The sequence below is a fragment of the Diabrotica virgifera genome, chromosome 3 (assembly GCF_917563875.1).
Source record: "Diabrotica virgifera virgifera chromosome 3, PGI_DIABVI_V3a".
Classification (NCBI taxonomy): Eukaryota; Metazoa; Arthropoda; class Insecta; order Coleoptera; family Chrysomelidae; genus Diabrotica; species Diabrotica virgifera.
In genome coordinates this window covers 39,469,290-39,496,282 of record NC_065445.1, presented here as the reverse complement: position 1 = coordinate 39,496,282, position 26,993 = coordinate 39,469,290, and the positions used below count along the sequence as shown (strand labels likewise).

At 30.4% G+C, this 26,993-nt stretch overlaps 1 protein-coding gene across 1 annotated transcript in view; it reads left to right on the top strand.

Annotated features, from left to right (window-relative positions):
- The first annotated feature begins 2,828 nt into the window (after window positions 1-2,828).
- Window positions 2,829-26,993, top strand: part of LOC114328973 (retinol dehydrogenase 11) — a 41,975-nt gene continuing 17,810 nt past the window's right edge. Inside the window, exons 1-3 of the mRNA XM_028277977.2 lie at window positions 2,829-3,171; window positions 11,607-11,936; window positions 22,715-22,995. Of these exons, the coding sequence (XP_028133778.1) occupies window positions 3,027-3,171; window positions 11,607-11,936; window positions 22,715-22,995 (756 nt within the window). The 5' untranslated portion in view covers window positions 2,829-3,026. The remainder of the gene's footprint in view (window positions 3,172-11,606; window positions 11,937-22,714; window positions 22,996-26,993) is intronic.

Below are 26,993 nucleotides of genomic sequence, written 5' to 3'. Positions count from 1 at the left end.
TGGAGAAGTCCCACTTTAATAGCTATCTCTTAATGAAAGATCTTTCCTACTGAGTCATGCTGTTCCTTATATTCAGTGGCAGCAAACGCATAAATTAATAATTGTATAAATTAATAATTCAAATAAAGCGTAAAATAGTTACACAAATTGATAATTTATAGCAATGATGTTCCTTTGCTGAAGTCGGGTTAATTGCAAAAATTGTAAAACAATAATATTTAGAGATTAAAATACAAAAGGGGATCTAAGCCCCCTCCGTGTCCATGCCTGCCTGTAACTGTAATAGTACATCAAAATTTTCAAAACATTTATTATTTTCTCAACTTTTTCCTTGTTTTTAATTTTTTACTAATGATAATGTGCTACAAGAGTAACTGACTCAATATACAATAGACTTAATTTGATATAAATAAGAAAAAAAAAATAAAAAGTCCCTTAAACTATGTGGGAGGCCTGTTTTCTCTACGCGCAGTGTATTTATATAGACCAGGGCGGATCTGTTTTGAGGTGGATGTAAGAGGTGACATTCGGATTTTTGCAGTTGCAGATAAAGTTAGGTGACAACTTCAGTAATAATTAACATAACATTGATAAAAAAATTAAAATATTTAAACATTTAGGAAAATATCGAATTTTTTCTATTTTCTTTGCATATAACTTCAAAAAGATTTATTTTGGAACAATGTCGTACAGAAATAAAATAAAGATAATTAAATTTTGTATGATATACGACTGGTTAAAAATGTCTTAAATTATTACCATTTCTGAAAAATGGCAATAAATACAAAATAAGGGGGCAAAGTAAGCCTGTTTTTGTTCAATGTTTTTCAACCACTTTGGTTGCATTAAGAACCTTCGTAATTCATTTAAAAAAATCTTATAACATACTTAAACCGTTCACCAAATTAAAAAATCGACCTATAAGATTTTGCATAATAATTTTGCAATCAAAATTTTTTTAAAAAAGTTTAAATTTTTTAAAAACTTTCTGAACAAAAAGTAGACCCTTTAATTTAAAAGGTTTCTAATTTTTTAACATATAAACATGCGCTCTATCTATCTAATACACCTTACAGAATTAAAATCGGATTATTTAAACAGCCTCACCAATGTTTCAAAGTTATAAACAATTTTTTGGCTTATAAACAAATTAGTTTTATCGCCAGAGAGGGTGCAACGGCCTGCTTTATTTAGATGGACTTACCCAAGCCTTTTTTATGTATTTTGACCTGTAGAACACGAATTTTTTGGGTAACAGTTGATCTGGATGTCGATAAGATTGTTATAAACAAATAACTTGAGGAATTACATAACAGCGATTTTTGGTAAAAAAAACATTTTTTTGTATTTCTTGAGTAATTCTAAGCAAAAAATGTTCTTACAAGTTTTTTCGTAGGATGCATAGTTTTCGAGATAAACGCGGTTGAACTTTCAAAAAATCGAATTGCAATTTTTGAATCCGAATAACTTTTGATTAAAAAATAAAATAGCAATTCTGCTAACAGTATTTTAAAGTTTAAGTCAAATTATACCGGTTTTGATTATTTGCATTGATAAAAATTAATTTTTTTATTGTTAAACAAAGCTATTTGCTTATAAGCCAAAAAACTGTTTATAATTTTAAGACATTGCTGAGGCCCCTTAAATAATTCGATTTTAATTCTGTACAGTGTACTAGATATGTATAGTGCCTCTTTATATAGAAAAAAATTAGCCAACTTCTAAATAGTCTACTTTTTAAAATAAAATAAAAATGTATACCATTTTTATTCAGTTGCAATGCGAAGGCAAAACAATCTTACTTTTCAATTAGAATACGGAGTGCAGTCCAGCCCCTTGAATCGCGATTTTCGGCTCTTATTGGAGCCTTCATCGGAAGGAACGTAGGCACTGTTCTCCATATTTTAACTGATTCGTATCGAGAGGTTTTCCCACCCATTGCAACTGAAGTGATGATAGTAGGTGGCTAGCGCCATCTGGCATTGAAAGACGAAGTAGTTTTCAATCCTAATAGTAAATTATTAATATTGAAAATATCAAAAATATTACTAAAAGATTTTTAAATTGAAAACTTGTTGGTACACTTTCCTGGTGACAACTCCAAGACTTCTACAATTTGCAAGTCAAAATTTATTAGGTCGATTTTAATGAAATTTGGTAGACGGCTGAAGTATGCTATAAGAATTTTCTAAGTGAATTACTAAGGTTCTAAGTGCCAGCGAAGTAGTTAAAATACTTTGAATAACAACAGGCTTATTTTGCCCCCTTATCTTGTATTTATTGCTATATTGCAGAAAGGGTAATACTTTAAGACATTTTTAAGCAGTCGTAAATCATACAAAATTAAATTATCTTTATTTTATTTTTGTGCGACTTTGTTCCAAAACGAATCGTTTTAAAGTTATAAGCAAAGAAAGTAGAAAAGAAATCGATATTTTTCGAGATTTTTAAATATTTTAATTTTTTTAATTACGTCAATAGTTTTGATGGGAAATAAGTCACAATTTTACTAAAAAAATTTCCCATCAAACTAGTTAATTGCAAAAATGTCACAAGAAAATAGCTTCAGAACAACTTTAATTTTTTTATTAATGTTCCGGGCATATTTGAGAAGGAGCATAAGTCAATTATTATTATTGAAGTTGTCACCTAACTTTAACTGCAACTGCAAAAATCCGAATGTCAGCTCTCACATCCAAAAATAGACGTTTTTTCACAGATCAGCCCTGGTCTAATATTTAACTTTATAATTAGGTTGTGGATAACACTGTTATCTTTAAGTGTTTATTTGAAGCCAATATAACCGTCTCTACAATCGAATCAGTACACATCTCTACTTTTAAACAAACAACTCTGTTAAAAAAACAAAATACACGATGAGATGAAATTATTATTTATAAACATTTATTTCAAGTTTTTTGTTTGTTACGGTTTGTTGAGTATTTGTTATACTGAATTGTATTTAAAAAATTTGATTATTCTTTTAGTAGCTTTCATGAGTGTTGAGGGACTGTTTATTCACGGCAATGTTATACATTGTACTTTATAGTATAGGGGCTTATTTAATATTTAATCTGGTCTTCAAAATTTACGTGAAGTTAAATACTATGTCGTGTAAGAATAAGGTGTGTCTTGTAGGGAAAACTGTTATAGTCACAGGAGCCAACACAGGTAAGAACATTTTTAAAATACCTAAACGGCCTTCAGACAATTCAATCTGTCGTCCAACTTGTTGTACAACTGAAGCAGTGTTAAGCCGGCCCCTCACGATACTGCCGTGTCGTTCGACAAAATCGTCATTGATATCAATTCTGCAGTTCTGCAGCAGAGAAACCAATAATTTCTCTCTGGTACAATCGTAACGATTTTGTTGGATTCATGTGCAAAATGTGTAAAACAAAATCCTTCAACCTAATACACGATTACCAACCTATTTTGCATCGGTTTCTTGTCTTTTCCCAATTTTAAAATGGAAACGTTTATCACCCTTTATAAAATATAACATTTTAAAATTATTGTCATTTACATTTTGCTTTCTTCGGTTTCTTTGACTGTGGACTTGATCCATAAACCCAAATAAATTTAAAATTTATTTAAAAACTACCAAATAATAAAAACTGATATTTTTCTAGATATTATTGAGTGGTTGTGTTATCAGATTAGGTTTATATTATTAGGTTATCAAATGTGCTAGGATCAAATCAACATTGATTTGTCACATTAGTGATACGTGATAACTAATCTAATTTATGGTATCAAAAATATAATAAATCTCATTTTAACACTTCAGTATTATTGATACATTCATAAATTCGAGTCACTCTATTTAAATTTTCATATTTTCATTTGATGTACTAAACCTTTCGAAAGTGCTAAACCAAAGAGAAACACAAAAAAACTTTAAAAATTTGATGGACATGATGATGGAAGACTCCACTGAAGGAATGGTACAAAATCAAGCTGGAAAAAGATGTCAAAATTAAATAGGAGTTAGACAAAGAGATGCACTATCAGCCTTACTTCTGATTACTATTGGATAGTATTATTAACGAAATAAAAGCACCAGGAACAATTTTCAACAAGCTGGCAAGCAATAATAAACGAGAGAATTCAATACTTATGCTGTAACTGTCACTATTTTCCTCCATAACTCGGAATATATCGATCGCACGAAAAAACTGTAAGAATAGAAATTATAGAAAATCACATTTTCAACAAATGTAGTTCTCATACTTTTTGTCTAAAAGTTGAAAATGGCGGAGATATTGAGCAAAAACGTTTCTCGTTTAAAATCAAGATGGCGGTTAAAACAACGGTGGAATTCAGTCGAGATTTTAAATTTACACTATTATGGACCCCTAAAGATTGGAAAAATAAAATTTAGAGCAGCTCCTAATGCAAGGTTAGGCCTGTTATTTGTCTAACCCGACTGGACTAGTTTCCGAAATATGGTTATGTAAAGTTTTCCAAAAAAATCCAAAACACCGCCGACCATACTTTATTGGATTAGTTGTAGAAGCTGTCCTAATTGAGCTAGAACGCAGGGGGCAGTGGCGTGCTGGCCATATAAATGAATCGGTGCCATCACCGAGAGGCCGCGGCTTCTTGAGGCCGGCCAAAGAGGTTCACAAAAAATTTTAGATATAATAGGTCTGGATCGCGCGTATGAAAAAAAAGTTGACTAATAGCAAGCTGAAAATTTGTTAATAGCTTAAGGGTGTCTAGTCGGACAAACTTTGATATATGGGAACACTGGAACAGGGAATGTTTTAATATTTCTAAAACTAAGCGGTTTAGCATGAACGACCTTCTACATAAAATTGTTCTACATTAAATTTGAAATAAAAAAGGCCCTATGCATAACCCTTCTAAAATGAACGGTTTTAAAGTTACGGAGGTAGTATAGTATAATTGGTCCAAAAAAAGGCCTAACCCAGACATCCAAAGTAAAAGTTTTCCTTCAACACCAAATTGTTCTATATGGTCCACATATTGTTCAATAAAAGGTTACACCATTTTAAGCGTCCGGTTTGGGGGAGAGAAGGGGGAGAAGTCGGTAAATTAGTAGTTTTTTTAAGTTTTTCGTCAATATTTCTAAAATTATGCTTTAGCGTAAGGAATGTTCTATAGAAAAATGTTCTACATAAAATTTAAAACAAAAAAGGTTCTATACATAATTGTTATAAAATCAACGGTTCCCGAGTTACGGAGGGTGAAAAGTGGAGGTTTTCGATACTTTTTATATTCACTGATTTCTCCCCCCTCTCCCCCCCCAAACCCGACGCTCAAAATGGTGTGACTTTTTTCTGAACATTATGTGGACCATATAGAACAATTTGGAGTTGGAGGATAACTTTCACTTTGGATGTCTGGGTTTTTGGTATAGTTATAAATATCATAAATATTGCCCAAAAAATATAAAAAGTATCGAAAACCTCGACTTTTCACCCTCCCTAACTCTGGAACCGTTGATTTTATAACCATTATGTATAGAACCATTGTTTGTTTTAAATTTCATGTAGAATATTTTTGTATATAACATTGTTTACGCTAAAGCACAGTTTTAGAATTATTGACGAAAAACTTAAAAAAAACTACTAATTTACCGGCTTCTCTCCCATCTCCCTCCCAAACCGGACGCCCAAAATGGTGTAACTTTTTACTGAACAATATGTGGACCATATAGAACATTTTGGCGTTGGAGGAAAACTTTTACTTTGGATGTTTGGGTTAGGCCTTTTTTTGGACCAGTTATACTATACTACCTCCGTAACTTTGGAACCATTCATTTTAGAAAGATTATGAATAGGGCCTTTTTTATTTCAAATTTAATGTAGAACAATTTTATATAGAGGGTTGTTCATGCTAAACCGCATGGTATTTTTTTTTTCCTGGAAGCCGTCTGTTGTGAACCGGTTGTACTGCAGCCACTTGGCTTATTGTCCATACCGCATGGTATTAGAAATATTGGCGAAAAACTTAAAAAACTACGAATTTACCGATTTCTCCCCCCTCTCCCCCCCAAACCCGACGCTTAAAATGGTGTGACTTTTTTCTGGACATTGTGTGGACCATATAGAACAATTTGGTGTTGAAGTATAACTTTCACTTTGGATGTCTGGGTTATGCCATCTTTTGGATCAACTATACTACACTACAAGTATATTTATGGTTGTTCAATTTTCTTCAAACATGTATGATGTATGTACCTACTGTGCAGAATAAAAAATGGAAAAACGTTTTGCACAATTTTGACCGAATTATTGGAAGTATCAAAAAACGATTTGATCAAGACAAATCGTTTTATGACGATATAATCACTCTACATCCTAGAAATTTTGATACAATAAAAAATGGTATACCTTTAACGGCATTTAAATCATTTACTGAAAAATTCAGAAATTGTTATCCTACCATATCTGGGACTTGGGACTGCAATTACAGAAGAATTCGTGGATTTTGCTGATAAATCGATTGTATTAAAAAATAGGATTTTGCAAAATACTGAAATTATAGAAGATCGAGTTAATGATGAATATGTTTAGTCTACAGAAAATATAAAGGATTATTAATCTAAGTGATAATGAATATGAAGTAACAAATGACAATGTTGTTGATATCGTGAAAACTTCACCTCCATGTGGTACTAAAAAGTGTAAAGATTGTATAGCTTACTGTTACGCTGTTTTGCTTCAGTGTGCTTATCCAAATTTAAATAGTATATTATAAGTAGGGAGCGGATTTATATGCGATCAATTTTGATGAAATATGCGCATATATATGCAGTAAAAAATTACAAAATATGCTCAAGATATGCACAAAAATTCAAAAAATGCGCATTTCGAGAAACCACAAATTTTCTGTTCTATTCTAGCGGGCTCATTTATAGGGGTGCGGCAATCTTATTTATTATCTTTCAAATAAAATCATTATTTTTTATATATGCAATTTATTCACATTTTTTTTTTTGAAACTGGTACCAATAGTTACCTATTTAAAATAAAACAACAATATCACTATATATCTTCGATCATAATTCACTACAATGTGTTTTTCCAAATTTTTTACGAGGAAACATTTTCTTTGATCAGATAAAATATGTTTATAACTTAAAAAACTCCTTTCAACATCAACAGAAGTAATTGGGGCGTATTTAAAATAACTTGTTAAAACCGAAAATTCTGCACCAAAATCAATTTCAAAATTTCCATTAAAAATTTCGCATTATATGTCATGCATAAAAAACTATGGTTAAAGGTGTAAATTCTATTAAAAATAGGGGATTTAAAAGAATCACCAGAATTACAGGTATCTACTAAATATAATAAAAGTAAATAAAATTCGGATTTCCCATTAAACCATTCTTCATCATTTTAACATCCTACAATCATTTTATAACGGCGTCCTATAAGCACTATAAGTAAATACTTGGTGTAAAGATCGGGTATTTTTTAAGAAAAAATGAAAAGGCAGTGAATGAGCCGCCTCTCTTCAGGTAGTTCTCGAATTAATAGATACGACAGCCTGTGCGGGGAAATATTTTGTGTTGAATTAAAAAATTAAAACTTGTTTTTGGACTTAAATGTTTTTAAATAGGCACAAAATATGCATGTTTCTTTAAAAATATGCAAAATTTAGTAAAGTTCTTAAATATGCAAAATATGTATGCAATATGCATTTAGCATAAAATCCGCTCCCTAATTATAAGCATTTATTAACTTTTTCAGTAACATAAGTATCTTGCGAAAGAAGCTTTTCAACGTTCAAATACATAGAAAAATCGGTTAAGAAGTACTTTAACACAAGATCGCTTGGAAACATGTATGCTAATGGCTATAGAAAAAAGAAGCTTTGAATGAGCTTAAAAATGATGAAAAAATCTACGAATTTGCTCAAAAATTTACTTTAATGCGGAAATTATAAAATAATGTTTAGATTATTGTGTTGTATTAACATTTTAAATATTGTTAAATGAAAGTATTTGCTCTGTACTTGTATTTGTACTCTCTTGTGTAATTGATTTACTAAACTCCAACTCAACACATAACTGAAAAATTCTCAAAATTTTATTTTACTTTTATCTTAATTACATCAAATTCATATTATATTTTTCAGAAAATTATGATTTCTGCCTTACTACATACAATATTGTCATACATGTCATTTACTATTTATAAGATTGCTTATTCTTAAATAAAAAAATATAGCAAATTAAAAAAAAATCATTGAATTCAAAGTTTTATGTTTGATTTCAAAATCATTTATATTTTTGTTTATTTGATTTTATAAATAACGAGTAAAACATCCTTATAATAGAAGGTAAAATGAGGATGGGAGGCCGCTTTTATATAAAATCACCGGGCCGCTTGACAAGTTCCAGCACGCCACTGGCAGGGGGAGCTGTCATTTTAAGCTATTTACAGTGATATATTATTATACAACATGATGTTATGATGAACAAGTTTTTCTCAAACAAAAGAAAATTATTTTGACTAATTTTTTTTTCCAAAAAGAACATAATTTAAAATTTTCATAATATTCCTACAAATACATAGTACTGTTGTTAATAACATAAAAATTTTATCGTGGGATGGTGATGGGTTCAACATAAAAAAAAATAAATTTCATATATACAGTATGGTCCAAGTGAAAGGAATAAATTCGTATTTTCGCAAACTGGTGACTGGAAGGAAAAATCCCGAAACAGGTCGATTTTTATTTTTAAATTGTAATTTTTTGGAATATATATCATACTAGTGACGTCATCCATCTGCTCGTGATTTGAAATATTATATATATATTTCTGGCGAAAGTAAAATCTATTTTAAATTAAATAAATCACATACATTCTTCTTTTTTTGTTAATTAATTTAATTAACAACAAAACTTTTTTTCCCACGTGTATAAATAATTATATTATTGTTTATATTACTCAATAGATAATTGAATAACCTTTCAAATGAGCTAGCACACGACCTATAGTCTCATTTAAAAAAGTCACCGATTACGTCATCACGCCCAGATGGATGACGTCACCAGTATGATATATATGCCAAAAAATTACAATTTAAAAATAAAAATCGACCTGTTTCGGGATTTTTCCTTAAAGTAGCTAGCTTCCGACATTACGAATTTTTTCCTTCCATTTGCACCATACCGTATGTGTGAAATTTATTTTTGTTATGTTGAACCCATCACCATCCCATGATGTACAATTAGTCCATTCTTTCACGGTTTTTGCTCTAAATTTTAAAGAACCGCTTGGATTGACATGAAATTTGGCATACGTATAGCTTACATGTCAAAGAAAAAAAGTGATATTGTGCCGATGTGTGCTTTTGCCCAGGGGGTGACCTTCACCCCTCTTGGGGGTGAAAAAAGATATGTCCAAAATAAGTCCAGAAATAGGTAAACTGACAAGTTTTAAGTAACTTTTGTTCTATAGAGCTTTTTCGCCAAGTCAACACTTTTCGAGTTATTTGCGAGTGAATATGTTCATTTTTCAACAAAATAACCACATTTTTAGACGGTTTTTCGCAAATAACTCAAAAAGTAAGTATTTTGTCGAAAAAAACGTTCTTAGCAAAAATATAGCCTATAAAAAAATAAAAAAAATGTGTACGCGTTAGGTCTCTGGATCTCGTAGAACCAGAGTTATAGCCAGTGAAGAATAGATTCATATTCAGCAAATTTCAAATAGAATATTTCGACGTGAAATATCCAAAAAATTAAGCACTTTTTGGGGAAAACCCATTATGACTTTTTTAAAGTGTTTAAAAAAAGTTTTATTTCTGTTTTTACAAAAAGTTTCTAGCATTAAATTTAAGCAAGTTACGCTCAAAATAAAGTTGGTCCCTTTTGTTTTTGCAAAAAAAATCGGGAAGACCACCCCCTAATTAGCAACTTAAATGAAATTAATCGTTACCGCTCCACAAATTATTTTACTTATGTTGTTTTTATATGATCTGTAAGTTTCATCGATTCAAAGTGCTTATTTTTGAAAAAATTTGGTTTCAAAGTAAAATTTTTAAAAATTTAAATTTTGAAAAATAAGGTTTTTTCAAAATAACTTAAAAATTGTTAGAGATACCAAAAGTCTCGAAAAACAAAAAAAGTCAGATTTGCTTTTCTAAATATGATGTATTTTTTTGTTTTTCTGTTAGACAAAAAGTGATTCAGATTTGGTGTTTCTAAATTTGCATACATTCGTGATCAGTGACTCGTTCAACCACTTTTAACTATAGCCCTTTCAATAATAAGGACTTTGAACCCATGAAACTTACAGATCATATAAACAATATATACACGAGTTAAGAAACTTGTAAAGTCGTAACGATTAAGTTCATTTAAGATACTAATTAGGGGGTGATTTTCTCGATTTTTTTACCAAAACCAAAAGGGATTAACTTTATTTTGAGCGTAACTTGTTTAATTATGACGCTAGAAATTTTTTTTATAAAACAAAAATGAAGCTTTTTGTAAACACTTTAAATAAGTTGTAATGAGTTTTTCCCGAAATGTGCTTCATTTTTGGTTATTTCACGTTAAAATGTTCCATTTGGAATTTGACGAATATGAACCTATTTTTCATTAGCTATAACTCTGCTTCTACTAGGTGTAGAGACGTTATATATACACCATTTTTTTAAATTTTTTATAGGCTATATTTTTGCTGAGAATGTTTTTCCCACAAAATACTTACTATTTGAGTTATTTGCGAAAAACCGTCTAAAAGCGTGGTTATTTTGTTGAAAAAATGAACATATTCACTGCCAAATAACTCGAAAAGTATTGACTTAGTTAAAAAACTCTATAGAATAAAAGTTACTTAAAATTAGCCAGTTTATCCACTTCCTGACTTTCTTTGGACGAATAGTTTTTCACCCCCAAGAGGGGGTGAAAACCACCCCCAGGGCAAAAGCACATATCGGCACAATATCACTTTTTTCTTTGACTTGTTAGCTACGTGTATGCCAAATTTCATGTCAATCCAAGCGGTTCTTTAAAATTTAGAGGTTTTGCAATATTTTACCGTTAAAGAACGGACTAAATGTATTTGTAGGAATATTATGAAAATTTTGAATTATGTACTTTTTGGAAAAACACTTAATCAAAATATATTTTTTTTGTTTGAGAAAAACTTGTTTACCATAACATCATGCAGTATATATTACTTTAAAGAGCTTAAAAAATGTTGCAAAATGACAGCTCTCAAGCTTCTACAACTATTCCAATAAAGTATGGTCACGATGTTTTGGATTTTTTTGGAAAACTTCACATAACCATATTTCGGAAACGGCTTGAGATAAAAATTAAAAATTTTGTATTTTTCTTCATCTATTCATCCACTATGAATACTTTAAATTTTAACAAAATTTAAATAGGTCAGGAAAAAAATTAATTCAAAGTGTGTTGATTTGACCTGGAATAGCTCGGTATTAAAAATTGTTAATTTCTAAAAGTTTATTTTTCATAGTTTGTTCTGTTAGTTTTAAACATTAAATGTATTAAAAATTGTTAATTTCTAAAAGTTTATTTTTCATAGTTGGTTCTGTTAGTTTTAAACATTACATACAAAAGTATTCAGCAGATTTTAAATGTTTTAGGTATAGGATTTGAAACAGCTTTAGATTGTGCTAAACGGGGGGCAAGAGTAATTTTAGCATGTAGGGATCATCTTAAAGGAACTGTAGCTGTCCAAAATATTCAAACTTTAACGAAAAACCAGAACGTAGTTCTAAAAATTTTAGATTTAGCTTCGTTATCATCCGTTAAAAACTTTGCCAATGATATTCTACGAACAGAGGAAAAACTGGATATATTAATAAATAATGCGGGGGCCTTATTGCTTGGTGATCAATTGACTGAAGATGGTCTTCAGTTTGAGATGCAAATTAATTACTTTGGACCAGTTTTATTAACACTTATGTTAGTTAGTAAGTAAATTTGTTTATTTTTGTTTGTTTATGCTATATTTTGTTTAACCTCTGTAGAACAAAAGTTGCTAAGAATTAGTCAGTTTATCCATTTGTAGACTTACTTTTTTGTCATTATTCTTAATGGTTTGTTTATTATTTGTTCTAAGAGTTTCATACGTGTACAGGACATAGCAAGGTCAATCATTGATAGTTATTACTAAAGACCGGCTTATATGTTCCTGTTTTGACTGAAATATGTGCATATATATGTCTGAAATATGAGTAAAATATGTTGAAAATGTTCCCTAAAAGTTTAAAATATGTTCCAAATATGTGGAATATGTGAAAAACATTTTAAAGTAACAAGAAAATATGCATTAAAAATGTAAACTTTTATTTAATAACGGTAAGTACATATAGTGACAAAATTAACCTAAATATACCAATGTATACATCTAGTACCTATTACTATTACTTACGTTTCTACATTTTATTCCTTCTTATAAAAACAATTCACAATCAAATGTTTTTCAATATTTTCATTAGTAAGATTATGTCGCCTATCCGTTAGTAGTAATTTGTATGTTGAAAATCTTCGTTCAACATCAACTGATGTAATTGGTGCAAATTTTAAAACATTAACAATCTCCGCATTTAAATTGGTATTAACGTCAAAATCGCCACAAATAATTTGGTTTGCTTCCTGTAATAATAATTTTAAATCCAATTACATTCGTTTATTATATTAATAACTTGCCAGTAGCCTCTAAAAATGAAGTATCAGATTTGGGAATCTGGTTAGAAACTGCCATTCTCATGCCACATCAATCAAGTAACAAACAGGGCGATGAAAGTACTGGGATTTATCCAACGCACATCTGCAGACCTGTCTTTGTTCACATGTAGAAAACTTTATTGTGGTCTCGTTAGGCCCATTCTAGAGTTTGGATCAGTTGTATGGTCCTCATCATACAACTGTTACATTGAACATATTGAAAGAGTCCAAAATAAATTTTTGAGGGTAGCAGCTTATAAGAGTGGATACAGGAGAGAGGAATATGACTATCAGTGGGTAAGAGATAGTCTAAATTTACCAACACTTGAGTCAAGGAGGACATTGTTAGATTTATGCTTCCTACACAAAGTTATTAATGCTTTCATAGATTGTCCTCAATTGATATCACTTTTTAGTCTTAAAGTTCCTAGTAGAAGCAACAGACAATCAGAAATCTTTTCAGTGCCATTGAAATGAACCGACTACACGATTGGTTCGGAGTGCTAATAGCCTGCCAAGACAGATGGATATTTTTGACTCCAAAATTGGTTTGTTGAAAAAACAACTAAGGGGTATCTTACAATAAGTTTGTTGTAGTTCTGTATTGTTCTTACAATATGTTTGTTTGTATTATTCTGATGTGTTTATTATTTTAATAATTTATTATTGTTGAGGTGTAACTTGTAAAAGTCTTGTTGTGTGTAAAACTTGTAAATGGATGCCGTAAATAAATAAATAAATAAGTAAATAAATAAATAAATAAATAAATAAATCAATATTTTTCTGTAAAGTTTCAATTCATTTTTTATTTATTGATTGTCCAATTTTTCCAGAAACTTCTTCAGCCTTTTCCTTAAATTTCTGAATTAAATTAAGAGACTCTTGTAGTGGAAACGATTCAGTTTCAAGATTGAGGATGGTTTTATAAACAAATTCATAATTCGATTTAATAAAACAAAGCTCATTGTGCAGTGATCTGTTTTCTAAAATTGATTTGCATTTTGAAATCGGACCAATATTTGTTTCTTCAAAACATAAAATTAGTCCTTTTATAGGGAGAAAATGGTCCGCATAAAAACAGGCAGCTTTTAAATATGTTCCCCAACTTGTGATTATAGACTCCGGTAGCAAAGAAGTATTTAGTAATTTTTCTTCATATATCTGAATCCTTAAAGGCGATTTTAAAAATATTTTCTTCACGTTGCTAATTAAACTATTAAATGTAGGATATTAATTTCGAAACTCTTCCGCCACTCTGTTTAAACCATGCGCCAAATACGTCACATGAATTAAATTGGGATATAAAACTTTTAGTTGTTGGCCATCTTTGACCATGTATGATGCATCGAAAACCATAAGCAAGATTTTGTTAGTTGGAACAATGTCGAGAAGGAAAAAGTTCATGAAAGCATCATTTATAAACCTAACCATTGTTACATGGTTAACTGTGTCAAGCTGTTTACAGCCAAAAATATGTCAAAATATGCCAAAATATGTTAAAAATATGCCAAAATATGTCAAACGGTCGAAAATATGTTCAAACCGTCAAAATATGTTAAAAAACCGAAAATATTCTAAATATGTAAAATTAAATTAGTGTCAAACTCTTTTAATTATCATAATTCGTCCACATCCTGAAGCGTTTGATTGTATCTTTGATGGTTGTCGATATGCAAAAAACATATAATCCGGTCTTTAGTTATTACATTCTCGGCTATCTCCTTTTTTCTATATGGAGTATTATTAGGGACATTTTCGAATCTTCCAGAATTTCTTAATTTTTCTATATTTTATTCTTTATTTCAAGTGATATTTTGTTCTCAATTTTTCACATGTTTTTTTATAATTACTACTGTTATTCTGTCCACTCCAGGAGCTTTCTGATACTTCAACGTTTTTATTGCTTCTTCTAATTCTTCCACGTTTATTGACTTTTCTGTGTTGTCTTCCAATATATTTTTTTGTTTTTCATTAATGTCGTCGGATTATCACCACTAATAGTTCCTCAAAGAGTTGTTTCCAAAATATTTTAACTGTTGATCTTGTTTCTATTATATTTCATGTTTTTTGTGCCCTTATCGTCTTCAAGTTTCTGCAAAATAGCTTTTGCAGGAGCGTCATTTGAAATTTTGTTTGGGGGGGGGGGGGCAAGCGCTATATATACAATACATTATATATGATGTTATGATGAATATTGATGTATTTTCTGTAAATTTCAGTCATTTTCAGGGCCAGGGGGGCAAATGCCCCTCCCTGGACGCCCAAATGGCGCCCCTGAGCTTTTGATTACGTTTGCTATTCATTTATTAATTTTATCTCCTCATTTTTCGCAATTATCTCTTTTTGTTGCTATTACTAATATCTTTACCAGTTTTTCTTTCATTTTTAGAGTTATTGTATTTCTCAGTTGTTTTACTTTTCAGATATAGTTTACATGCTATTTTCTTCACTTTTAGTTGATTTATAATTCTTCAGACCACCAAGCTGTCTGTAGCTTTGTTGAGTCTTTTTTAATTGTTCCACATACTGCACTCAACGAAAAAGGTACGTAATATCAATAAAAATGTTAATTCAGACAACAAACGCAATTCTTAAAATTTGTCCAATTCTTGGTTTTATTGGAACAACAAAGCGATGTTCATCAATTCATTATTTTCGTTAGTTGAGCCAATGTATTACGTTTATTGAATGGACGAACATTCATTATGTATACCATAATATCACTTTATTGATATTACGAACTCAGTTCATTGAGTCAACGAACACTGTTTATTGAAACAACAACGTCGTTAATTGACCGACGAAGACCATTCGTTGTGCCAATAACAGTGTTATTTCTCCTAACGTATTTCGTTTATTTCTACAATTATTTCCGTTTATTGTTACAATTAATTCCGTTCATTGGCACAATAAATACGGTTATTCTTACAAGCAATTCTATTCATTCTTACAATCAGTTTCGTTCACTCCTACTATGAACGTATTTTATATTAATAATTACTGAATGCATTAGCCCAATGTATCATATTAATTGATTAATAATAATTTTTTAAATCCCCTTTTTTGTCCTTAACCTTTAGGACTTTACATTGTGTTATTTCTCATAATTATTATATCGCTTATACAGTGCACTGGAATAAGTGTTACACTCCCCCCCCCCTTATTAACTTATTTATTTTTAGTACATAAGCAAAACGCTCAGACGGGTCGATTTTTAAAATTATCTAAGTATTATATAACATCAATGTTTCGAACTTGTGACAGGCGTAACTTTGATTTTTTTTAATGGGAAAGTACATCATGTGACAGCTCATTTTAAAGTGTTTGAAATGGTGATTTCAAAAATGTATAACACTTTAATCATTTTTGAGAGCGCAGGGGCAAAATTTCGATCGAATTATTTTTAAACGCATTCATTTTTTTGGAATCCTGAGAAAACTAATGAGTATTTTTGAAAAATTTAACCGCAGAATAAAAGACTACATTATTACTGAGGGCTGAAAGTCCCTTAGAATAAACAAGAAGTTTCTTTTGAATAGTATATTTGAAATAAAAAAATCATACTAAATTTTCTATTTTTCACCCCTGTGACTTATTAAAATAATCATTATAGAAGTTCTCAGGGACGTCAGACCCTCGATAATACTGTAATATTTTATTCTGCGTTTAAATTTTCAAAAATACTAATTATTGTTTTTCATTCAGGATTCGAAAATTCATTTTCAGTTCATCTTATAAATAACATCACAAGACAATATTAAAAGTAAACACTTACAAACATAAGACACTGATAAGTTTATTTTTAATTAGAATGTTCTCCCGTATCTACCTTATCAGAAAAAACTTACTTTTATTCAAATATAAAAAATAAGTAATATCTTATCCTTATCTTCCTTCTACTACGGACTACACTTGGAAACAAAATGCAATTATTATTCGGCACTTTCAAAGAAAAGCCGTTACATTTCAAATGGTCAAGCAAAACATTTATTGTCTCAACAACCACGATTATTGTCACAATTAACGCATTGATTGTGGGAATTAAAGGCCGTAGTAGATTAATTAATGCATTCGTTGGCACAACAATCAGTGTACATCTATTCAATAATCATATATTACTCTATATTAACAACATTTGTACATTGTTTTAATGAAATCTGTACGTTGTTACGATAAACCAAGGTAATTGCTTGTCATCTACGAAATCAAGAACGTGAGTTGCTGCCACAATTAACAGTATTTATTAAATATACGAAACTAAGTTCTTGGCTGAATAAATTGAGTGTTATTGATTAATGTACTCTAGTTGTTCTCACAATTATTATTCAATCATTGTGACAATAACCAAGTACATTCGTCAATGTCTAAAAGTTCGTTGAAACAACAAATTAAATTGTTGTGAGAACGAAATACTATTCAATAATCACTGTTAATCAATATTACGAACTAAATTTTTTTGAGTGTGCGTTAGCTGCATATAATAGTAGATCCTTATAGTTGTTCCATAGGTTGTAGGTATATATCACAGATTAACCCAACAATGTTGGGTTAATCTGTGGTATATATCATTATTTCCTTCCGTTTCTTTTAGTGTTCTAAGTGTTTCGTTTATTTTGTTTCAAATATTTTTGCCTTTTTTTAGATTATATGTTTTTATCATCCTTTTTAAACCTAAAATTATGTCAAAGTTTTAAAGTTTTCAACCTAGTGGAAATATTAAAAATATTAAAAAATAATTACGTATTTTTTATGGGAAATAAGCCACAATTTTACTAAAAAATGAATTTATTAACGTTTCGAAGCCCAAATCGGGTTTCGTTGTCAAAATACCAAATACTATTAAAATAAAACAAACATGTTGTTGCTCAGTAAAAAATTTTTTCTAATAATTTATTTAATCTGACTCATTTATATTGGCAATTCAGACGTATATTATATATTTTAAAGTAGAAGACTTTAAAATGATATCGCCAATATTTATGAGTTGCGTTCCTGGGACGACTTTACTAAAAGATAGATCATTCGATTACATGAAATCAATCTCAACTCAAGAATATCCGCCGCAAAAAAATCATAGCATGTGATCTGTCTTTAAAAAGACAACCAAATGCAACGATGACAGTAAAATTCTCGCGTTAGAGATTCCATAGTAAATCACGAGGGAAAACCAGGAAAAAACCTCGTGATACTATCCCGACATCGTAAGTATTTGATCTTACATTTAATCTACCTTCAAAAAACTAATACCAAATTCTGATTTTATATGTTTAAATTATAAATAATATTAATATTACATAGATATACAATAAGTAATACTAAAATACAAAATGTGTACTAACTCGATATGTTATTGACTTACTAATCGTGGTATTTTCTTCCTATTGAATTCCTCTTTCAGTATGGGTAACCACATCCTACTGCATTCTACCGAGGAATTTGCGACACAATTGGTTTCATTTAGCATAATTAGAGCCGCTTCTTTGATTTTTCTCTTTTTACTATCTGATTCTTTCAGGACTATACTTGAATATCTCCACTGAACTCTATGTTCATTATCCCATGCGTGTTGACATATTTGAGATCTATCAAATTCTCTATTTTTAATATAAGACTGATGTTCACTTATTCTAACGTTTAATGGTCTTGATGTTTCACCTAAATAAAATTTTTCGCATTCACAATTAGTAAGTCAATAACATATCGAGTTAGTACACATTTTATATTTTAGTATTACTTATTGTATATCTATGTAATATTAATATTATTTATAATTTAAACATATTAAAGTCAGAATTTGGTATTAGTTTTTTGAAGGTAGATTAAATATAAGACCAAATACTTACGATGTCGGGATAGTATCACGAGGTTTTTTCCTGGTTTTCCCTCGTGATTTACTATGGAATCTCTAACGCGAGAATTTTACTGTCATCGCTGCATTTGGTTGTCTTTTTAAAGACAGATCACATGCTATGATTTTTTTACGACGGATATTCTTGAGTTGAGATTGATTTCATGTAATCAAATGAACTATCTTTTAGTAAAGTCGTCCCAGGAACGCAACTCATAAATATTGGCGATATCATTTTAAAGTCTTCTACTTTAAAATGTATAATATACGTCTGAATTGCCAATATAAATGAGTCAGATTAAATAAATTATTAGAAAATTTTTTTTACTTAGCAACAACATGTTTGGTTATTTTAATATTATTTTGTATTTTGACAACGAAACCTGATTTGGGCTTCGAAACGTTAATAAATTCATTTTTTAGTAAAATTGTGGCTTATTTCCCATAAAAAATACGTAATTATAAAAATGCCACAAGGAAATAGCTTCAGAACAACATTAAAAAATATTAAAAATAATCCTAAAAAATTGCAAGCTTTAGAAAAATTGGCTTCTAAAAATTGCAAGCCAGATGGATGCTGAAGCGAAGAAAACAAGAGGGAATTCAAAAAACTTACAATTCACGACCCACGATCCCGTCTGTTCAGCTGGTAAATTCCAACGGAAAATGGACCAAGTTACTCAAAGACGTAAAACCAATATAAAATGAAACAAAAATGTATACCATTTTTACTCAGTTGCAATGCGAAGGCAAAACTGTCTTATTTTTCACTTAGAACAGCACTCTAAATCGACGATTTTCGACTCTATTTGGAGTCATCATCAGAGAGGAGTAGGCCTGCTGCTTTCTGCCCCAAATGATCAATCTCGTAGAGCTTATCCCCGCATTGCAACTGACGTCCATGGAGTAGGTGTCTAACGACATCTGGTAACTGAAAGTCAAAGTTTTAAAGTTTTCAACCTATTGGAAATATTAAAAATATTAAAAAATATTAAAAATATTTCTAAAAGATATTTAATTGAAAACTTATTGGACCATTTTCCTGGTAATACCTCCATGGTTTCTAAAAATTGCAATCCAGATGGATGCTGAAGCTCTCGGAGATTGGTCACTTGGGGCAGAGAGCAGCAGGCTTACGCCTCTCTGATGATGATTCCAAATAGAGTCGAAAATCGTCGATTTATAGTGCTGGCTTGCGCTCTCTGTTCTAAGTGAAAAATAAGACAATTTTCCTTCGCATTGCAACTGAATAAAAATGGTATATATTTTTATTTAATTTTATATTGGTTTTACTCCTTTGAGTAACTAGGTCCATTTTCCGTTGGAATTTACCAGCTGAACAGACGGGGCCGTGAATTGTAAGTTTTTTGAATTCCCTCTTGTCTTCTTCGCTTCAGCATCCATCTGGTTTGCAATTTTTAGAAGCCATGGAGGTGTTACAAGGAAAATGGTCCAATAAGTTTTTAATTAAATATCTTTCAGGCATATTTTTAAAATTTTTTTCCTACGACTGATACATAATATATGTATTATACTTGTGGTGTTTGCAATATAATGCCATATAATAATCCCTTAGGGATTAATAATGCGGGATTAATAGCTATTAATCCCTCTGGCACAACAATCACAAAATTCACCACGGAAACAAAATAATCAACCTCAAAAAGTGTCACTGTCAAACGAATGTATATTTGACAGTTTGTGTTGAGATGGACGAAAATGAAGAATCTTTTAATTGTACACCACCAGAAATTTTAGAACTAGCTACAGCAACAGCATCTACCTTAATACCTGAAACATCGAAATCCATTTATAATAAAACGTACGCAACCTTCAACGAATGGCGTGTTCGAAACAACGCGAAATCATTTTCCGAAAATGTTCTGCTGGCCTATTTCGCTGAATTAAGTGCAAAATATAAACTGTCTTCATTATGGTCATTCTATTCAATGATTAAATCTATGTAGAGAATAAACCATGACGTTAATCTGGACTACAGCAGATACTATCGCTAAAGAGATAAACAGTAATGTACCATCTTCTTGTTCTACAGCAATCGAGATCCCAAATATTTGTATTAAAAACTCTACTAAAGTTAATGACGATTCTCAACCAATTCAGTTTATTAATTGTACTATTACTAATTTTAATGTTTTTAACAAATAAAGTTGTTCATTAAAAATCTTAAATTAATTAATTTGTCGTAGATAAAGTAGAGTATACTACTCGCAATAATGACTCTCATTCCCTCGGAATGTTACTCCCTCGCCGCTAACGCGGCTCGGTTCGTAAATATTCCTCGGGAATAATAGCCATCATTATTGACTCGTGGTATAATCTACTATTAATATTTTTAATATTTACATTAGGTCTAAAATTTTAAAACTTTGACTTTCAGTTACCAGATGTCGTTAGACACCTACTCCATGGACGTCAGTTGCTATGCGGGGATAAGCTTTCGGAGATTGGTCACTTGGGCCAGAGAGCAGCAGGCCTACGCCTCTCTGATGATGATTCCAAATAGAGTCGAAAATCGTCGATTTATAGTGCTGGCTTGCGCTCTCTGTTCTAAGTGAAAAATAAGACAATTTTCCTTCTCATTGCAACTGAATAAATATGGTATATATTTTTATTTAATTTTATATTGGTTTTACTCCTTTGAGTAACTAGGTCCATTTTCCGTTTGAATTAACCAGCTGAACAGACGGGGTCGTGAATTGTAAGTTTTTTGAATTCCCTCTTGTCTTCTTCGCTTCAGCATCCATCTGGTTTGCAATTTTTAGAAGCCATGGAGGTGTTACCAGGAAAATGGTACAATAAGTTTTCAATTAAATATCTTTCAGGCATATTTTTAATATTTTTTAATATTTTTTAATATTTTTTAATATTTTTTAATATTTTTTAATATTTTTTAATATTTTTAATATTTACATTAGGTTTAAAATTTTAAAACTTTGACTTTCAGTTACCAGATGTCGTTAGACACCTATTCCATGGACGTCAGTTGCAATGCGGGGATAAGCCTCGGAGATTGGTCACTTGGGGCAGAGAGCAGCCTCTCTGATGATGACTCCATATAGAGTCAAAAATCGTCGATTTAGAGTGCTGGCTTGCGCTCTTTGTTCTAAGTGAAAAATAAGACAGTTTTGCCTTCGCATTGCAACTGAATAAAAATGGTTTACATTTTTATTTCATTCTAAAATTATGTATTTTGGTTTATTTTCATTGTTAAATATTTTCCTTTTACATATTCTTAGTCCGTGTATTTCATGTATTTTATTTTTGTGGCTTCTTCTTTAATTGTCGTCTCCTAATCGGAGGTTGGATATCATCATCACTATCTTTACTCTATCTACAGATACTCTGAATAGGTCTATAGAACTGCATTTAAACCAGTCCCTTAGATTCTCCAACCACGACACTCTCCTTTTTCAATACTTCTTTCACCTCTTATCTTTTCCTGTATTATCAGTTTTAGTACTTCATATCGCTGTGCCCTCATTATGTGTCCCAGATATTGTAACTTTCTAATTTTTGTTGTGTTTATTATTTCGCATTCTTTGTCCATTTCTCGTAATACTTCCGTGTTCGTTGTCTTCTGTGTCCATGCTATTCTAAGTATCTTTCTGTAACATCACATTTCAAATTAATGACTAGCTTATTTATTATTTATATATGTGTTCTTGCTTCAATCGAGAACACGTAGCATTTTCAAGCCCTTACTCTCAGTTATAATCCAAGGTCTTTGTTGCAGAGAACTGTTTTCATTTTTACAAACGCATTTCTTGCTATTTCTATCCTAGTTCTTATTTCTGTTGTTTGATCATTTTTCTCTGAAATCTAGGTTCATAGGTATTTGTATTTATCAACCCTTTCTATCGGTACATTTACCAAATGTGTGCTTGTTCGTATGTTTGTTTTCTTAGTTATTATCATGTATTTGGTTTTTTTTAATCTATTTTTAGTCCATATTCTTTAAAGAAAGGGTTAGTTTTGTTTAGTAGTAGTCGGAGTTGTTCAGCAGAGCCTGCCATATTTACGGTGTGATCTGCATATCTTATTTTGTTAATCGATCTTCCGTTAATTATTATTTCTTTACTTTTAGCTAGTAACGCTTCTTCAAAAATGGCATTTTTGTGTCATTAATGTACAATTCATTTGTTATTTTTTTAGATTTACTAAAAAAATCCGCACCCAGTAGAATAATTAACGTTTCTTCAGTAGTAGCTAAGTATGCTAAACTCGATGTAAAAAATCTTAATGGAAAGCCAAGCTATCCTATTACTAAATTGTGCAACATATTGTTCACTCAAGAGTTGGCCAAGAAATTAAATGAGTTTAACATTAGTGTGTTTGCGCTTCATCCAGGCATGATAGCTACTGACATAATGACTAGACATCTATGGCCTATTGTGAACTCATGTGTCATTCCTTTATCAAGAGTTGTGATAAAAGTAAGTGTTTTTGAATTATACAGTACTGGAAATATTTTTTCGTAACATAGGCACATTCAACGCAATAAGTTAGATTCTGGATTTCCTATTTAATTCATTTGTTCGACTGCACTGAACTGAGGTAACACATCGGATTGCATCGTTTGTGCCATAGCCAGCGGTAAAGTGATTACTGTCGAACAAATTTTGTTTATATAAATTTTAAATTAATATAAATATAAAGTTAATAAGAGACCTCAGTTCGGTGCAGTCGAACAAATGAATTAAATATGAAAGATGGCGATATTGTCCTGAAATTTATACTGGTTTATATCAAATCCAGAATCTAACTTATTGCATTGAAAGTTCCTATGTTCCGAAAAAAGATTTCCTTCCAATACTGTATGTATCATTAAATCATCTAAGCTTTGTGTCTGTATAGAAATATGTTTCGAATATATTTTAATTACTGCGTGTCGTTTTCATGATAACTGCATGTCTTTTTCGGGCGTTATTAAATCAGCCCTGAAAATAGTGCGGTTCGGATGCTTAAATCAAATGTAATTATTGTGAAATTTAGTTCGCTTAGGTAAATATATTTTATTGGAATAAAGTTTCAACGATAAAATGTAAATACGAAATATGGAAATATAAAATAGAACTCGTAGCCCTCCTTCTATATTTGGCTATTTGATATAACATCTTCGTTTCACCTTCCTTAGTATCAAGTTGTTCTTATAGAAAAAAAAAAAAGAAAATAGGAAGGTCTCAGATATAGAATTCATTATTAAAAATAATATACACTATTTATATACACAATTGAAATCTAGAAACCTTCCTTATTAGAACCATTCTCTGTTAGCATCCTGAATCTCTACCTCCTACCATTTACAGGGCATAGAGACGACGAAAATAGAAAACGGAAATGATTCTACAATATGCAATCACATTCCGTTTTCCTTCATCTAGGAAAAGGTACAAGAAATGTTTCTTAGTACTCACAATTTGAGTAAAGATAGAAGTGAATTAAAGGAAAGAACCCCACAGAAACCTTATGGGAAATGGCACTCTGTCAAATGCTCTGAAACTTTGGGTTCTCGTAGTCCTTGATTTGTAGAACAAAAGACTCAATAGGCGCGTAGCTCCAAAAAATCATAGTTTTGAGATAAGCCTCTGAGGTTATAGAGTGAGGACGTTTGAGTTTGAAGAATAAATTCATTTTCCCGATAATGGGCGACTTTGGAGATAAATCCCGAATTAGGTCGATTTTTATTTATAAATTAAAATTTTTTGGCATATATACAGGGTGTTTCATTGGGAAACGGAAATACTTTAATGGTGAATAGAGGTCACCGAGTCGGTTCTAGATATGCTACATTTTTTGCCCTACCGACTTTTATAACCGAGTTACAGGGTGTTTTATTGATTTTGTCCATTTTTTCCTAAGCCATAACTTTAGAACCACCATGTATATTTTTTTGATATTTGGTACAACTATGTCTCATTCAAAACCCAAACGACCGACATACTAACCATAAGAAAAATCCAGGTCCGGATTAACAAAAATTTATAAAGTAATTGTGACCTTAAAACAACACCCTGTATATTCAAATTTTGAAAATCTGTTTGCATGTTTGAAAAGAGCACAAAAAAGTAAGTTTAATGGTTCACTTTAATTTTTCGGCCAGACAATTTTATGACTTTAATTTTGAAATTATATTGAATTTTTTAAAAACTCGGACATTAAATAGCAGATATTATTAACTTTTAGTTATAAATTATTAAATATAATGAATAAATACTCTTTTTAAAAATAATCAATACTTATTTACCACATTGGAACGACCCAATTAGTAATCACAAGAAAAACCCAGGGCTGGATTAACCAAAAAAATATAAAGTAATTGTGCCCTTGAAACAACACCCTGTATATTGAAGTTTTGAAAATTTGTTTGCGTATTTTAAAAGAACATAGAAAACTGCGTTAAAAGGTGTATGTCAAATTTTTGCGGAGATAATTTAATTACGGCAGTTTTGAAATCCTATTGATTAATTCTGTCAAGGTGACAAGAAACTGCCAGAAAAATTAAGGACAAGCCTAATGTAATAGAAAATCGATTCGAAATCTTTTAAAACGAGCAAGGAAATGCATCGAACAAAATGGCGGACATTTTGAACAACTGTTATAGTTCAAATATTTTTAATTTATGTTAAATTGTTTTTCTTATTATTTTTATTAGATATAGCTGTTTTTCTTTAATTTACTAAATCATTAAAATATCCCAATTCTCATAATTCTAATTTTTAATGATGTGCATACAGCTACAAATCCAGAGAATCCATGAAGCCAGCGTAGTAAATAAGTATTAAGTATTTTTAAAATAAGTATTGATTCATTAACATTAAATTATTAAAAGTGTATTATAACACCTTGTTTTTTAATCTCAGACTTCTTTAAAATTTCAATATAATTTCAAAATTGATGTAATTAAATCTACGGCGTAAAAAATTAAAATAAATCTTTAATCACAGTTTTTATGCTCTTTTAAAATGCGCAGACAAATTTTCAAAATTTCAATATACAGGGTGTTGGTTCAAGGTCAAAATTACTTTATATTTTTTTGTTAATCCGGACCTGGATTTTTCTTGTCATTAGTAATTGGGTCCTTCCAACGTGGTAAATAAGTATTGATTATTTTTAAAATGAGTATTTATTCATTAATTTTAATAATTTGTAACTAAAAGGTAATAATATCTGCTTTTTAATGTCAGAGTTCTTAAAAAATTCGATATAATTTCAAAATTAAAGTCATAAAATTGTCTGGCCGAAAAATTTAAGCGAACCGTTAAACTTACTTTTTTGTGCTCTTTTCAAATATGCAAACATATTTTCAAAATTTGAATCTACAGGGTGTTGTTTTAAGGTCACAATTACTTTATAATTTTTTGTTAATCCGGACCTGGATTTTTCTTATGGTTAGTATGTCGGTCGTTTGGGTTTTGAATGAGACATAGTTGTACCAAATATCAAAAAAATATACAGGGAGGTTCTAAAGTTATGGCTTAGGAAAGAAATGGGCAAAATCGATAAAACACCCTGTAACTCGGTTATAAAAGTCGGTAGGGCAAAAATGTAGTATATCTAAAACCGGCTCGGTGACCTCTATTCACCGCTAAAGTATTTCCGTTTCCCAATGAAACACCCTGTATAAGTCTAGTGACGTCATCCATCTGGACGTGATGACGCAGTCGATGATTTTTTTAAATGAGAATATGGGTCGTGTGATAGTTCATTCGAAAGGTTATTCAATTCTCTATGGACTAATATAAACATTAACATAATTATTTATACAGGGTGCCCAATTTTTTTTTAATTAAATTAATTGTGACAAAAGGAATACTGTATGTAATTTATTTAATGCAAAATACATTTTACTGCTATCAGAAAACAGAAAAAAATGTTTATTTGAAAATAAACATAGATTTTCTCTTAAATTAAATGTTCAAACTGCTTAGAGGCAGGTGGTTGGCAGCTTTAATATTTAATTTAAGCGAAAAACAATATTTATTTATCAAATAAACATTTTTTTCTGTTTTCGGACAACAGTAAAATGTATTTCGAATTAAATAAATTATATACATTCTTCTTTTTGTCTCAATTAATTTAATTCTAAAAATTTTTGTCGGCACCCTGTATAAATAATTACGTTGGTGTTTATATTAGTGAATAGAGAATTGAATAACCTTCCAATGAGCTATCACATGACCCCTATTTTTATTTAAAAAAATTATCGATTACGTCATCACGCCCAGATGGATGACATCACTAGTATGATATTTAATATACCGAAAAATTATAATTTAAAAATAAAAACAGACCTGATTCAGGATTTATTTCCAGTGTAGCCCATTCTCGAGAAAATTAATTTATTCTTCAAACTCAAACGTCTCACTCTATAACCTCAGATGCTTATATCTTAAAACCATGATTTTTTGGAGCTAGGGGCCCATTGAGTCTT